The 17,719-nt window shown below is 32.1% G+C and overlaps 1 protein-coding gene across 2 annotated transcripts in view; it reads right to left on the bottom strand.

The window, feature by feature from the left end:
- Positions 1 to 633: 633 nt before the first annotated feature.
- LOC118204661 (ADP/ATP translocase 3-like) overlaps positions 634 to 17,719 on the bottom strand; it is a 28,843-nt gene continuing 11,757 nt past the window's right edge. Inside the window, exons 1-2 of one of the 2 annotated variants that reach the window (XM_035376964.1) lie at positions 17,219 to 17,243; positions 634 to 1,509 (exon numbers count right to left, since the gene is read on the bottom strand). In XM_035376964.1, the coding sequence (XP_035232855.1) occupies positions 767 to 1,509; positions 17,219 to 17,228 (753 nt within the window). In that variant the 5' untranslated portion in view covers positions 17,229 to 17,243 and the 3' untranslated portion in view covers positions 634 to 766. Of the gene's footprint in view, positions 1,510 to 17,218; positions 17,244 to 17,719 lie in introns of those variants that run through there. The other variant, XM_035376963.2, reaches the window with a different exon arrangement.

Here is a 17,719-nt window from a genome sequence, read left to right as displayed (position 1 = left end):
AGTCCCGACATTTCGCGTATAACTGTTTCTCTTGAAAGGAGTTTTCTATGCATAAACCAATCATGAATGATAAAACTCCAGAAAGCAATGGAATAACTCTTGGAAATTTTGAGAAGCCCTTCTGTCATAGAAATCACAATGCAGATCGAACAGCCCACAAAAAAGGGCTACCATAAACATAAAATGTTTACTTTAAATAAATGGCCTGAGATTGTTCTAAAATTAGTTAGCATTCTTTGTCTTTACACTATGATTTTAGATGTAAATTAAATCAGATAAAAAGGCTACCATTAAGTACAATGAAAATAATTTACATATATTTGTGTGGACAAACTTATGTAAATAAAACAATTTATACAAAAATTTAATAGGAATAACTAACTATGTTAAAAATCAACTGGGGCATCAAGTTCAATTTGCTTTTTACCTTCAAGAAATGAATTTTCATATTTTCCTTTAAAATTCCAGCATAATCTGCAACTTGTGCCTAATTGCTATATGTGTAATAATGCAAATTACTAATAATGTTTACTTTGACATAATCGTGTATTAGCAGAAACTGCAACAGTAAATAAGAGCAAAACTATTTTCTAAAACAAAACTCGCAAAATATCCAAATAATGACAAAATTCATTTCAAGGTATGAAAATACTTTTATTCTGCATGAAAATTGGTCCAACACAGGAATGCAGTAAATGGAACAGTGATGTATAAGTTAGACATAAGAAAATATTAAATATAATTTCCCTTCTATGAAGAACCAACTTTAAAAAAAGAATGTCTTAATTTCATCATACAAAACAAGCACTAAAGCTCCTCCTGTTCCTCTAATAACATTAGAAAAGGCACCTTTAAAGAAGGCTTTTCCACCTTCTTGTTTGTAAATCTTGCCCCAGCAGTGAAGTGTATTCTTGTACATCAATTCAGACTTAGCACGTCCACTCTGCATCATCATACGCCTTCTCACAGTATCGAATGGATAAGAGATAATACCAGCAACAGTTGTTACAGTTTGAGCAATAGCCCAAGAGATCAAGAATGGTGTACTTTTTGGGTTAGGCAGCATTCCCTTGGCAGTATCAAAAAATCCAAAATAGGCTGCTCTATAGATGATAATCCCTTGTACTGATACATTGAAGCCTCTGTACAAACCATATAAGCCATCAGATTTAAAAATTTTGACAAGACAGTTGCCTAGTCCCTTGAATTCTCGATCAGATGCAGCTTTACCAATGTCAGCAGCTAATCGTGTTCTGGCGAAATCCAGAGGATACACAAAGCAGAGTGAAGTTGCTCCAGCTGCACCACCAGATGCAAGATTACCCAAGAAGTAACGCCAAAATTGCGTTCGCTTATCAACTCCTCCGAGAAAAACTTGTTTGTACTTATCTTTAAAAGCAAAATTTAAGGCTTGTGTTGGAAAATATCTAATGACATTGGCCAAATTTCCTCTCCAATAACTAAGAAAACCTTGTTCTTTAGGAATTCTTACAAAGGCATCTATCATACCTAAAATAAAATAAAGCACATTAGTCATGTATTGAAATTTTCCAGACGGAACAAAGAATTTTCATTAAAATATTCATAAAAAAGGATTAAACATTAGATTATAAAAAAAGCCTAGAATTGTATATAGGGAAACTTAATTTACTGTTTTTACAGAAGCACAGGATACTAATGCTACAAACTAAAATTCAAAACATCTCAAAATGCTAATGTTTATCTCAATTAGAAATCCCAAAGACCTAACCCAGCAGGCGGTATTTAGGAGAGAAAGGGAGTCATTTCCAAGCTTTTGAAATTAAAAAAAAATTACTCATTTTTCACAATTTGGGAACAATTTTTTAATATTTTTAAGGCATTTTTATCCTCTTGCCTCTCACCTGATAAGGCATTTCAAGTCTTGCCCCTTCTGGAAAAGTCCGAAATGGCACCTCTACTAGTTAGTTCATACCAACATACTATACTTTAGAATAGTACACAAATTTTTGCTTTGGTGTTGGCCATCGAGTGAAATACCTATGGTACAGGTACTCATACACAAGTGTCAAGGAAATGCCATTGCAGCTATGTGGCATCTAGTTGGGAGGCTTCCATGAAATTTTGCGAGTGTTTTCGGATATGTTCCGAGAAACAGGTGGTATAGCTACAGGAGACAACAGACTGCTGCGCATTGAGTTCGGAGCGACAAATGCATTATTTTGATTTAGAGATATATGCCTATATAAGTATGTTGGTATTTCTACAAATATGAATAAAAAAAACAGATGAGTGAATTATAGAACAATGAGGGCATTAATAATTTAATATTGAGTCAAGTAGTAAGGCAATGTGTATAATTTACAATGAAACAATACCATTCTTTAAAGAATCCAATATAAAACATTACAAGACTAAACATTCTCAAAATTAGTCAAAATTCAAACATAGCTCTTATAAAATATGATTGAAATGCAAGATAAAATCTCGGCAAGCATTTACAAAAGTAAATACTGCACAAGAAGCAACTTATGCTAGCTTCTGCCTGGCTCATTCAATAGCATTCAATGGTGCCTCATTAATGAAGGACTGCACTAATGGAACAGAATAAACGAGTCCAGAAAAACTTTATTTTAAAACATCTCATCAGTAAGCAGTGTGGCTTGAATACGTGATATTGTAGAAAATATATTTACTCAATTGTCATAGAAAAACTGACACTTTGGAGTGATTCTCTTTGGCCATGGATAAGCCAACAGATGCTTCAGATTCAGTTTTCTTTGAGAGAAGACATTCATAGTGTGATTAATTACTAGAACAGATATATTTGAAAGAGTAAAAAATGTAGTCCAGAAAGGGAAAAGAAAAAAATTTACCAAAAACTGAATAAAGGTGTTGCTCTAGAAAATGGTTCAATCATGTCAGCTATTAGTTATATCAGATTACATACACTCAATCATCAATTCTGCAAGTTCATTGAAATGCTTTAAGAAAATAACTTGCCATATTACACTATGCTGACTAGCCATAGACAAGTTCTAATATGTTTCTTAAATGAAAGGAAATCACCCTTTGGCTTACTTGGAAAACAAAAGGCAGTTATGGAAGTTATTTAATACAGATTTAACATATAAATTACCTTAATTTACAATTACAAGGAAAAACAACTTCTGCCTGAATTATACACTCATATTAAGTCCTGTCAAAACTAGGTTGTTTCCCCCCCACAATACCAAATGAACAAAGATCGAAGCTTTGGGTGGTTTAAGAACAAATTTAAAGTCTCATTTTTAAGATTTTGAAATGATTTATAGTGCAGCAATACTCTTAAAAATATTTTTGCAATTTTGTTCGTGACTTTATTTCCACTTTCAGAAGTATTCTCTAAAATTAACATAAAAACATTTTATGTATTCCAAGTATATTATTTATTATAAGTTTTTAGGACAAATTCCTTATAATTACAAATAAAATGTTCGATTTTATTACATATATCAGTTATTGTTTCTTCTGATTACTATATTGCTAAGATATACTCTTGTTGTAAATTCCTAAATGTGATCAAAATAAACTGCGGTGGGGACTGGGACACATACTGGATATGTCAGGCGTTCCATGTACACGAGCTGTAATTTGGAGATCCCCAACTTTAATGGTGGGACTACAGTAATTTTTAAATAAGCATAATTATTAATAGGAATTTTAAAAACTTTAACCATTACTTTACTATTAAGTTACAGCAATTAATACAAATTACATAAGCTCTTACCAATGACCATTATTCTAATATTTCAGAGATCATAACTACAAATGAATTAAACTGTTCAAAAGAAAAAAAAAAAAAAAAAACTTTTTTGATGAATGCTTCCTCGCATAATATTATCTATTAAACAAGTTTTACTGCAAATTTTGACATCTATCGCCGAATAAGCAGTGGCCTCGAACCTCAGTAATTCGTTCCAAAACACACTGCAGAAACAGGAATGTAATATTACATGCACTATTTTGTTAATATAATAATGCAAAATTTAGAGTCCAAAATTTTTGCTTTCTCATTAATCAGTATGCCACTTTCTCACCAAAGACCGACTTCATTATAGAGAGCAAAAGGTAAATTCACCAGTGTTGTATCTAAAAGACACTGAAGTATGAATTAAATATTCAAATATGACGGCTATGATAGAATGTTGCTAATATGAGAAAAGACAGCTGAAAGCAGGGATAAAAAATGTAATGGGAAAATCTGTGTACATGGAAGCGAGTTAAACGTTGAAACTACCAACACCTATGGTCTCATACTTAACTTCTATAAATTTTTTAATGCTTTAAGAACCTTTTTGAATGTAAAATTATTGCATTTTTCCAAAAAAGATTTTACAGTATGGCCAAATAGTGCAACATAAAATCCACAATAAGGTATTTTATGTAATAAAGTATTTAATATGGCATGCTTAAAACCAGCACGCCATATTAACAATTGCTGTTTTACGGCTAACTAAAAAAAGAACTTTAAGGAAGACTTTGCAAACTTAAAATGCTTGGCAAGAGAACTAATGGTGCAATTGGAGTTCAGAAAGTACAAATTGTTGCTAAATATTATACAAAACCATGAAAAAAGAAATTAAATGGCGACTAATGCAAATCAGCAATTTACTTAAGATCTATACTATTTAATCTAAACATAAAACAAATTGCAATTCATACAGCTTATTTAAAACGAGCAACATGTATAAATATACGCACATAATCGGAAAATTCATTTTTGGCCGAATGTTGTGGTTTAACAATTGCTGTTAATAATGCACATCACATTTTATGGCCAATACAATGACTAATGGGATTATGTCCAATGACATGAGGTAGGAGAAACAAGCTTCTCTTTTATCATTGGAGGGTTCCTAGCTGAAACATTTTGCAGTTAAGGGGAAAATATATTTCTTGGAGGTACACTCCTCGCAGGTTTTCCACAAAGACCTAGTTTATGTACAAATCAACCGATCAGATATGCCAACATAACCAATCACATGGATGTGCTTCTTTGGATGCACTGTCAACAGTAGGTAGCAGATATCCTGGTTTACAAACTTATTAGGTATAACTAGGTGATTGTAAGGTGTAACCCTGCTTTTTTTATATTGCCATTTTGCTAACCAATAAGTAAAACTTAGCTATTTTGATAGCTAAAGAAAGTAGTTGTGCATATACACAAATCTGCAACTGTTCTGTTAGGATCTCTATCGAAACCAACTTGTTTTTCACGAACGGTGGTGAAGCACCAATTTTTTTTTTTTTCTTATCAAGACTGCAATAATTTTTTTTGACATTTCTGTTAAATTCCATTTAAGAGCCCTTCTATTAAGAGGAAGATAGCACTCCATTTTCTTGGCTTTTTGGAATAAAACTAACAAATACTGATTATTTTAATCCTAATAAACAAAGTTCAAACAAAGTATGTATGAAGTAATTTATGATACTGATATAATAATTATGATATTTTGTTTAAGAAAAATAGATTATGTATTTCCTTGTTAAAATGGTCAAAACATATGCTTTGGTACAATTTTGTTAAAATTAGAACACAGTGAACCTCATCCACAATGGACAGGGGGGGGGGGGGCATTTTTCTTTGCAGAAGTAAATTAAGCAGTTTTATTGGCATCAATTCTCTTGCCTTGTATATTTCTGCCACAAATTCTAAAAAGGAATCCAAATTTTGGTGAAACAAGTGCTTATTTCACCACACCTCAATTTCCTGTACATATGTATCAGATATTGTATCTACAAAGTTTTACTTCAGGCTCATAGAAAATGCTTAAAACCAGCATTTTTATTTCCTCCTTAAGAATGCCAGGAAATCTAAATACGTCATACTTTTATGTACATGCCCTTTTTCTCTCATTTCCATGACAGTTCTTTTACCTTTTTTTATATTTGTACACATTCACTTGCTTGTGGATTCTGCCATTCCAAAAATCCATTATTTTAAAATTCTGCCTATACTGTTCTTTTTTGCCTGATGAAAACTTTCTACAATCTTGCTAATTTTTCACAGGCCAAACTCACCTTCCGAGTACCTGACCAAAAGTTAGCCATTCAAAAACATCCAGGTTTTCAACCATACTTTACCTGTACTTCTCAGTCTGATATAAAAGTCTGTTCTTTGGTCCAAAATACACAAAAAGCTACAAAGGGAACTATGAAAACAATTACTGGTATGAAGATGTTTCCGTCACTGCATGTCCAACAGGGTTGCCACTCAAAGAGGAGAAGGAAATTCAGACTTTTCTGGGTTTTTTTAATTCTTGTCTATCTGCATAGCACACCTTGGCTGTGCCGAGAGGTAAATTAATTATGGTGCCACTTAAAAAAACAAAAATTTGCCAATTACATATGACATATACATGTATACAATCCCCAAAGCATTATTATTATTATAACTGTAATAAGAGTTTAGAATCTGGATTAATAAGTGTCTTTGTGGAGACATTTTGCAGCTAAATAAAAGAAAGAAATCTATTTAATGAAATTTTAAAATTGTTTAGCAGATACATAAGCAAAAAATGTGCACATTAAATTTTGTGATAGCATGATATCATACTGCGCAAAAAAATCAATATTTCGGCAAATATAGTTATATTAAATGGTTAGCCTATATGACTGATTTTTTTTACTGCAAAATGACAAAGAAGGCATTTATGAAAAGTTTAAAAGATTTTGCAATAAAATCCTAATATTCGCTACAGCCTTAGCATGATTTTGAAAACTGCCACCACAACACCAATACGACCCATTTATTGCTCATCAAAATTTTGACAAATCCTGTGCATATTGTATACTAGGATTAACCACTTGCGCTAAAAAGACATGCCACGCACGTCGAGATGCTTTTGTCTCAATCCGTGAGCGACGTGAACACCACGCCGATACGCATTTATCACAAAAATGAAAATAACGTGGTGCACACGTCGCCTAACAACAAGACTGTTTATTTCTCGAGTTACAGCTCTGGATTGCACTCGCAGATGCAGAGCGGCATAAATGAGACACTACCACTTGTTATATTGTAATGCAATCATGAAGTTTAGTCGTAGTGCAAGTGGTAACAGATTTTGTTTTATTACGAGAACGGGAAGGTATTTTCTTTAGTTCAACATGCACTGCACACGCACAAATGAGTCTTGATTCTCAGGGACATTCCTAAGCCATTGGCGGCCCATGTACTTTCCAAAGATTGCTGCCTCCAAATTAAAAAAAAAAAAGCTCAATGATTAATAATTTTTTTTTCATACTCACCAAGTACTTACGTATGATAAATTGTACAAAGAGTACTTGCATACGACAAGTACTTACAATGAATTTAGCTTTGCCTTTCTAAACGCCAATCTGATTAGAGCTCTGAAAACTGGCTCCACACCAGCTGCCTGAATGACAGTCGCGCATGTCATTCACTGAGAAAGCGATTCTTTTTTTGGGGGTAATGCCATATGAAATTCCCAGACTTAGTTTTCCAGATAGCGGGGCAACCCTGGTCTAAATACATTGCTTCTCAATAAAGAACTTCAATCTCATGATCACTTTGTTAACTTTCTCAGTATGCAAAATTTCATGCTCTTGAAAAGGAGCTGCTGCTTTTTCTTTAGCTGATGGTGAGGTAAACAATTAAAAGTTTAAGAGAGGAAAAATAAATATGATGAGAAAACTACTGCTTATTTTTAAACCGAAGGAAATTTAAAAACCATTAATATTTTAGATAAAATACCAGAAGATCATGCAGTCAAAAAGAATAAAATATTATACTTTGGACATCACAACCAAACTACGAAAATAAAAGATAGGCCTGTCAGATGGACATGTCTGCCTACTCTGGCATCTAACTGAAGTTTAAGAATGAAATACCACATATCCTTTGCTATGATTACTTGAATATTTATTCTTTGGCATAAACACAGAAACTTTTACATGAAGTTAGACTTGTTAATAATCACTTAAATACTTGACAGCCACAGGACAAATTACTTCATAACATATTCAATACACACAAAATCTTTACACGTCAGCAAAGACCCTCCATGCCGTTCTCAAAAACATAAGGAAAATATACAATACCAAAGAATCTTCCATATTTTCACAGATAGAAGGGAAAAAATTACTTAAGTCTCTACTTCAGAAATATATATATATTGTATGTATAACCACTTATTAATCTTGGATTACAAAACATTGCACAATTAAAAACTTTAAGTAAAAGATCAGTCAAACTTTCCAAAGTATTAAAGTTTTAAAATATTCACAATATTAAGCTAACAATTCACAAAAGGCTTTATTTGTGTTTATCAGAAAAAGGAAGGCATTTTTCTTACTCCCCCCAAAATCCCAATTTCATGTTCTATCCTTCAGAATCTGCTTTCCCAGCAGATAACTTAATAATATATAAATATACTATAGTAAGCATCTACTTGACAACTTCCTTAGTAAAATGAAAAAATTTCAAAGTTAAATACAAAATCAAATCAAAACTTTATATACTACAATACAGAGACAACAAAAATGAGTAAAATACAAATACTGCCCAGGAAAGCCCCATTTACATAACAAAATTACTTGACAACCCAATAAAAGTTTCTATTGTTTGCTACCTGACAGCAGTTGGTTTCACCAGTGATGTATAACACACACACCTCAAGTCACTCGCAGAAAACAAAAAGTATACTTATAATTAATGAAAGTTGGAATTTCACCTCATATAATCAAGGCATATTATATATACAAGCCCTGGGTGCTAAGATCAAAATACCAAATATTTCCTTAATCGACATAGTGTAAGCACCACCCCATTTAAAGATGCATATTAACAGAAATTTAGTAGGACTCGGATATAAAGCAAAAAATTCAGCAAAGTGAATATCCTTATTGGTAAAATAAACCAATGAATGGCCCATTTGAAAGATACCAGTAAAATATTAACGTTGAAAACACGAGATACCACACTACTAATGAATACAACACTTCAAAGGAAATTAGCCTCCCCAATATGCATTACTCTCTCAGCATACTCTTAAAACGAAATTAAAAAATAAGATCCAAGATTATATCAAAACTATTACAAGTTACAATATACTGACATAAGATACATCTTATTGTCCTAAAATTTGAAGTCGAACTTAAAGTTTAAAATCAGAATTTTTTTTTATTTCATGTACTTTCAATAGTTGAACATGGTATGTTTATTTCATCATATCAAGAATTCCAATCAAATTAAAACATTTGCTCAATTCAATAACACTTTAAAGTCAGTAAATATAAATAATCCTTTTTCATATAATAAAATATATAAAAATTAAATTTAAGAATCATGTCTTGATCAGCATAGTTTTATTTTCATATGTTATCAACAGTTGAACATGGAACAAAACATCATATCAAGACAATTTGAAATTTAGAATGCATTTTTAAGTACACACCAAAAATTAATAAACCCAATCAGGCTTGATCAATTAAAATTTTACTAAGAACCAGCCAGCTTTCCTTCACATACCTGGAAATCTAATAAGAAAGCGATGTTTTTTCGGTCTCAAAAAATATTTGAAGTCTCAGCAGAAAAACGAAGACTTTATGCTGAGACCTAGGTAATGACAGAAAAAGTTAAAAGTATCATTTCTGTCTTTGAAAAATTTTGAGAAGTATTTTCGGTGGCATAAAATGTAACAACATGGAAAAAAAAGACTAACTCTATAAATCATTTAAAGGAATAGATATAGTAAAATATATAAAGATTCAGAAAATTAAACGAGCAGGACACTTGTGCAGAATGGATGAAAATTGAGTAACTGAAAAGATGATCTTGGCCAGACCATTCAGCACCTGAACAAGATGGAGACCTAAACTTAGGTGGCTCGACTGTTTGGGAACAGACTAAGAATTTTAAAAGTAACCAATTGGATGTCCATGGCCATGAATAGCACAGCTTGGAATTCGATTCTGAGGATGTCAAGGGCCCATCCTGGGCTGTCTGGCCATTGAAGAAGAAACAATCTGTAAATAATGATGTTTGTTATAATTATAAATCAACTTACCCAGACATTATGATTGGGTATGTTTAAATTTCATACTAAGATTAAGCAGCTTTACACTCAAGCCATTAACATTCAGAAAACTGATAAAAGCAACGTTGAAAACACGATACCACACTACTAATGAATCCAACACTTCAAGGAAATCAGCCTTCCCAGTATGCATTACTCTCAGCATACTGTTAAAACGAAATTAAAAAATAAGATCCAAGATTATATCAAAACTATCACAAGTTACAACTGACATACGATACATCTTATTTTCCTAAAATTTAAAGTCGAATTTGAATCAGAATTTTTTTTATTTCAAGTACTTTCAATAGTTGAACATGGTATATTTATTTCATCATATCAAGAATTCCAATTAAATTTAAAACATTTGCTCAATTCAATAACATTTTAAAGTCAGTAAATATAAATGATCCTTTTTAATACAGTCAAAAGTCGTTAATCCGGACTCATCGGGACTTCGGCGATTCCGGATTATCGATTTTTCCAGATTATAGATCATAAGTTTAAATCTGGTAAGATGGCATGCAGAAATTATAAAATTAAAAATATGAAACCATAATTTATGAAATAAAGAACAATTATGATCTAAAGGGTATCAAAATTTACAAAAAAAAAAAAAAAAAAAAAAAAAAAAGCTTAATATTTATTTGTTTACATTATTAAACATTTCTTTCAATGTAAGTTTTTTAATTTGCTTTGTTTTACGTGATAATACTTTCTCTTTAATTCTATAACAAGGTTCATGGCCACATTTTAGTTAAAAAAATAAGCACCTATAAGCACTTTTCAAGCACATTTTAAGAAAAAAAATAAGCACCTGTATAATTACATCATACACAACTGCATAACCTTAAAAATTAGAATTGTAATTTAAAATGAGAAATGAAGTACTTATTAAGAGAAAATAAGCATTACCTCAACCATGGAAAATAATTACTTTTTTTTAAAATTTTAAATAATAGTTCAATTTACAGAACTAGTTTATAATGAGAGGAAAAAAACTATGAAGAACAAAACTATATTACAAGATTTAATGATGAAATTTCAGTTCAAAATAGAGAAAATAAATAATAATAAAGCATATTTATTGTATTCGTTTGGAACCTAATAATAAATATATCCACTCATATTGATATTTAAATGATTTAAATCTAAATTATGAACATTTTCTAAATTTTCATTGTATATCAGTTTTCCCTTAACAGATATTGCAAGCAAAGTAATTTAAGTAAAAAAAAGGAACATTTCTGAAAACAGAAATTTGCTTCATGCAGTCATCCTTTAACCTTCCAGCGGGCGCGCGTATATGTGACATACACTAGATTTTAATTTCGTAGACCAGAAGGCGCTATATGACCGCGTGTCCTTGGCTATTCTATCCTCTTCGTTCGCCCATCTTTCAGTCGTCTGCTGGATTTTGAGGGGTTAACGCAAGTCTGCAGATTTACTATTTGTATTCCAGAAATACATGCGACCTTTGAAGTAAGTTTTTGTTATATCTAATTTTCTTTTTTATTATAGAAAGTCTTTTTTCTTTTACGTCTAAATCTTATGCTTTTGTATAATTTGTGTGCATAATTACTTTTAATGATAAAATAGAAGCACTGTATGCGTCACATACGTGCGACCATGTATGATATTTTTGTTCTTTTCTTTTCAGTTATAGCGAATAAAAATAAAATGCTCGACATAAATGATCCGAAGGATCTTGAGATTATAAGAAATATGCTTTTATGTGACAGTGATGACGATGAGGACATTATTTTAGATAAAAGCATTACAGATAAAGAAGAGCGAATTTCAGAAAAAGGTGATTCAGAATCGGAGATAAGTGCAGAGAGCAATTCTGAAGAGGGAAATAATGATGATAATTCTTCCAAAGTGTATATAGCTCATCAAATGAAAAACAGAAAAGTCATCGATTTTTGGACATGGCATAAAAAGAAAACTAAACGAGCGCCTCGTAATATACGTGTTCATGTTTCTGGAGTCATCGGTGAAGCTAAATATCTAACAGATATTTTGGATATATGGAAATGCCTCTTTGCTGATAGTTTGATAGAAATCATCGCTGAAGATACGAATAAGTTTATTTCTTCTTTAAAGTCTAATTATTCTCGTATAATTGACAGCATAAAAACGGATGGAGCAGAAGCTCTTTTGGGCTTACTTTACTTAGCTGGTATTTATCATGGTAACAGAGTTCTGGAATCTTGAGGAACTGTGGAGAATAGAGGAATTTAAAGTAGTAATGAACTTGGAGATTTTTGTTTTTACTAAGAGCTTTACGGCTAGATGACATAAACACAAAAGCAGAACGAAGAGGAGTCGACTGCTTGGCTTCAATAAGAGACATTTTTGAAAAGTTTGTCTCTAATTGCCAGAAGACTTGGAGAGAATGTCACAACCGATGAGAAATTAGAAGGATTTTGAGGAAGATGTGGTTTCATTCAATACATTCCCAAAAAACCGAACAAATATGGCATAAAAATTTATGCCATGGTAGACACTCGTAGGTTTTACTCATACAATATGGACATTTATGCTGGAGCGCAGCCAGATGGTCTTTTTACGTAAGCAACAAACCACAAGATGTAAAAAGGTTGACAGAACCTATTGATAACACTGGAAGAAATGTAACCCCAGATAACTAGTTTTCAAGTTTTGAGTTAGTACGAGAAATAGATGAAAAAAATTGTCATTTGTAGGTACTTTGAAAAACTATAAACCTCAAATTCCGGATCAGTTCAAGCTGACGAAAACTCGGGAACCCAATACGAGTCTTTTTGGATTTAGAAAACATGACACTTCTCTCCTATGTACCTAAACGTTATAGAAACATCATATTGATTTCAAATCATGATGACATAGCAATAGATAAAAATACCCAAGACTAAAAAAAGCCCGAGATGATCACATTTTACAATCGTACCAAAGGAGGTATGGATACAGTGGATAAACTCTGTGCTTCCTACAATGTTGCCAGGAACACCAGCCGTTGGCCTCTTGTAGTTTTCTTCTCTATGCTGAATATAGCAGCAACAACAGCTACATAATTCATTCAACGAATAATAGTGAAAAATTACTTAGAAGGTAATATCTGCGAAAGCTAGCAAATGCTCTTGTGAAGGAAAACGTTGAAAGAAGAAGCCCTAACTCTCTTCAAAGTGAGCTGAAATTTAAATTGTTGAAACGAAAAGCAGAATTAGCTATTGTTGAAGAAATGACTTTAGGGGGAAAAAAGATGCAAACCCTGCCAAAATGACAAGCATACTAGAATTACGAGTTTCAGCTGTGAGATTTGTTTAAAATTCATGTCTAGAGCACTGTAAACATATTTGTTCGGACTGCACAGATGCAATGAAGTGACTATGAAATTGATTTGTTATGTAATATTTAATGTGGTTTTTCACTTACTGATTAGACGAATATTTGGATAGTCAAGCGAAACCTGAAAAAGAGGACAGGGAGGGTAGACTGTAGCCGTTCTTTAGATTTTTCCACTAAATAAGTGCTTTTGACATTTTGATATGTGCATCATATAAAAATAAACCAACGGAACTGAAAAATATTCTGCTTAGTAAGCACAGTAAAACTCTTTCAGTTAGTAAGTGTTCATAAACAAATCTCGAACTGAACATCAAAATTAATTATCTCTGCAAAATATCGCAAACGTTATTGCACAACACGTGCGCCGTAATTCTTCCCTACATGATATTACGCAATCGGAATCAACAACTGCGGGTATTGGGAGAATAAAGAACTAAATAACTGGGGTGTTTTTCATTCTAATTTTCAACAGACGGCGTTAAATTTCCGGAATAGAATCATTCTTCGCTTGGTTGGTAGACCGCAGAACTTTTAGTCCTATTCAATCCAGATTGGAAAGTAACCAAAAAAAAAAAGGTCCGTTGCTTGTCTTGCAGCGAACTGTAACAGTTTCAATATTCAAGATTTTGTGGAGAAAGGGGAGACCTCCCAAACCTTCGTGCTGTATAATATATTGGCCAAAAAAATGAAATTATTTTCACTATTCGATTACTTTCCCTTTATTTAAGCCATTCCGAATATTATTCCTTAGAAAGCTAATCAGTGTTAAAACATAACCATTTTTGGAACTTTACTATACTCCAGCAGTTACTGCAACTATGTTATTATAAACATTCATACATATGCTCATAATATAAGCATAACGATCATAATAAACACGAATATGAACTCACCAAGCAGAACGAGAATGCAAATTTTTAAGATCTTGATAGAAATTCAAACATGTGTACTATTTGGGTGGGAGGAAAAGAATGCTGAATGTAGCGGAATTTTCTACTGCTTTCCCAATTCTTTGACCAATAGAATGACGGGCACCTGTCCGTACTCTTCGTGCATACCAAAGGTTATGTTAATGCAGAGAGAGGGGGAAAAGCTATTTCCGGGAGTATGACTCACCATCTGACATTCCATATTAGGAAGAAAAGTTGTTTTAGTTTTGGCTTTGGTACAGGGAAAAATAACGTGTTCATTAAAAAAAAAAAAAAAAAAAGGCAAAAAATAAGGACTTTAAAGAAATAGTAAGCACCTATAAGGGCCTTTATATTTTATTTTCAAATATAAAGGACTTATAAGCACTTATAAGGACCGCTACGAACCCTGTATAAACAGACATAATTTCTTGTTCAAGTCCTGAATTGCTGTGTCGAGAATACCGACTAATTTGTTAATCGAAATTATTTCATTTTCAATAACCTCTGTCGCTTTCTTCACTATCGGAAGCGAATTATAATGACGAGGAATTTGATTTAAATTATATCAAAGACCGAGTACATCGAGATGAAATACTACATTGAGTAAGGAATTATAAGCTGAATAAAATAAAAACACCTGCCCTGAAGATAAGGATAGTGCTGACAAATCAACTTCCAATTCATTGCACGCCACGGCATCCCCCCCCCGCCGCAGAGCAGCGCGAAATTTATGAACAGATTTTGGAATGGTTAGAGAAACAAAGGATATGGCCTTTATCCATTTTTTGCAGCAATCCTACTTTTTGTTTGATGGACATCTAAACATACTTTCGCTTTAATATTGTGCGGACAGATCCTTTGGGAGCTCCAGCATCGGAAATTCTGTTTGACATAATCGAAAGTTCAAGCTTATTTTTATTAAATTGCTCTAACAGTCTGGAAAAAAAAAAAAAAAAAAAAAAAAAAAAAAAAAAAAAAAAGAGCCGGATCCAATTCGAAGATTAAGGAACAGCGCAATCTGCAACATTAACTGAAATAGATAATTAGATAATTTTAACTTATACCGTCCATTATACATTAAACGGCCTTGCGTAAACGTATTGTGCGCAGCCATAAAAGGTCTTACGCGCATGTGTCACCAGGACGCATGCGTAGAAAGTTTGTAGCTTTGAGGTCCGGATTATGGGTGTCCGAATTAACGACTTTTGACTGTATAATAGAATATTTAAAAATTAAATTTAAGAATCATGTCTTGATCAGCATTTAGTTTTATTTTCATATGTTATCAACAGTTGAACATGGAACAAAACATCGTATCAAGACAATTTACTTCAAATGTAAATTTAAATATTCTTAAAATTATTAAATTATTAATTCATTTAAAAGATTGACCTACACAACTCCCAAATCATTACTTAAGAATTCATACTTCAAGATATTTAAGAATATTTATAAAAGAGAATTTTTACATCTTATTCTACATACATTATAGAAACTTCAGATGTAACTCACAAAATCAAGGACAAAACTTGCAGGAAAGGGAGATACTAGTTACTAAGTACAAACATGCAGGAATAACCTAAATCCGATTAGATAATAAAGCTAAAACACTCTTAAACCTAATAGCAACTTTCACTTTTCTTAAGAACTGCATGCAAATTTAACAATGTACTAATAAAAATTTTTTCAAATGTTAATTCTTCTCTTTGCCCTTTTAGTAATGATCTGAAATACAAGATAAGCTGTGAATTACATGCTACTTGTCAAGACAGATTAAAAACATTATTTCAAGTTTAATACGTTTCTGCAGGATGGTCTTACAACAGTGATTCCAGTCCTTAAATACTTCAAAAATGATATTCAAATCAATTATCTGAACAAAGCGCCAGTTCATGCTATAAAACTTTCGATAAAATAAGCTTTCCTAATTTATGTAAGCTTTTGACCAATGACAATTGTCAATATTTGAGACAAATGATGATGATTTGAGACGAATTTTTCACAATAGCAATCAGCTCAAGAAAAAATGAACGAATACAAACCAAAGAAGATCTTTTAGAAGACAAATCTTTTACAAAATTAACTGAGCTGGTTCTCTTTTTAGAAGATAAGGCTAAAAACACAGATAGCTTTTTACTTTCTTGTAAGAAGCAAAGGTACTAACGTAACTGGAAAAAATGGAAATACACATTTTGATCCTTCCTAAATCCATTTGCACGATTTTTTGGCATTACATCTGTTATGTACTGACAGAATAAAGGATTTTTTCCAAAATGGAATTCAGAAGAGATTTTCTGTGACATCAGTATATATGTATATGTCATAAAATAGTAAAATTCTGTAAGACTACTACAATGTCTAGTTTGCACCAAACATACATGCAAATCCTTTTATCCAGCCTTAATTTGCAGTCATCAGTCACAGGCATATATACATGTAATCACAGAAGTGTTAAATGATGAAAATATTTGTTTTGCAATGTCAAATTTTCTTTTTAAAACTAAAGTTTTCACAAACTTTTCATGTCATATCCCGGTTCCTATACTTATACTAGGGATTTTAAGACTCCTGCACCATAAAAATTGATCAGGCAATTTTTCGCATCATTTCTAACCTGCCTCGGTAGATTGGTTGTTAAAATTGAAGGAAGTTTAAATGGTGCACAGCAAAAAATATGTATAATAGACCATATAAGAAAGTTGTATGGAATCCACATTAATTTTTTAGGAGAGATTCTTTCAGTAGTTATTTCAATAAAAAAAAAAAAAAAAAAGATTAAAATTAACCAAAGATAAATGGTTCAAGCAGATGATTTTCTAAAGAAATCAGTGCATTGCATGCTAAGTAAAATTAATGAAGAAAAATACATGCAATTATCACAATTCTACCGAACATATTTAAAATGAAGCTGCATACTCAATTTCATCCGTTCTCTTCTAAAGATGAGCTCTGACCTAAACAAAAACAAAATGAGAAAATTTCTATCTGAAGACTGCAGAATAAATATAAAATGAAAACGATTCTACATCTGATACATGATCATAATGCTAGAAACACCTTTACTATAAAAAAGCTATCCTTATCTGTTAGTCATCTATTACATATACTTTCTTTAAATTCTGAGATACACTTCCTATTTCGAAACTTAACAGGAATAAGGGTTAGAGTAGACTTTAAAGTACCTCCTGTATTATGGCGAAGTTGTTGTTTCATTTATGGTAGCCTGAGTAGTTGAATGTTATTGAAACCTTATTGTGACGTAATTGGGTGCACGATTCTGGGAAATTTTGAATCATGGGATGTTTTTAAGCACTTTTGTGGTGTGTGTTGGGTTTTATTGTTTAGACAGTAGAATGGCTGAATGTAGCTAGATTAATTTGAAGTTTCTGTACGATTTGGAGCGAAAGGGGAAAAGAG

This window comes from Stegodyphus dumicola, chromosome 2, assembly GCF_044657685.1.
Source record: "Stegodyphus dumicola isolate Sdum_Otavi_A_Nest chromosome 2, ASM4465768v1".
NCBI classification, from domain to species: domain Eukaryota; kingdom Metazoa; phylum Arthropoda; class Arachnida; order Araneae; family Eresidae; genus Stegodyphus; species Stegodyphus dumicola.
The sequence above is the reverse complement of the archived record's forward strand: the minus strand, read 5'-3'. Positions and strand labels throughout refer to the sequence as shown.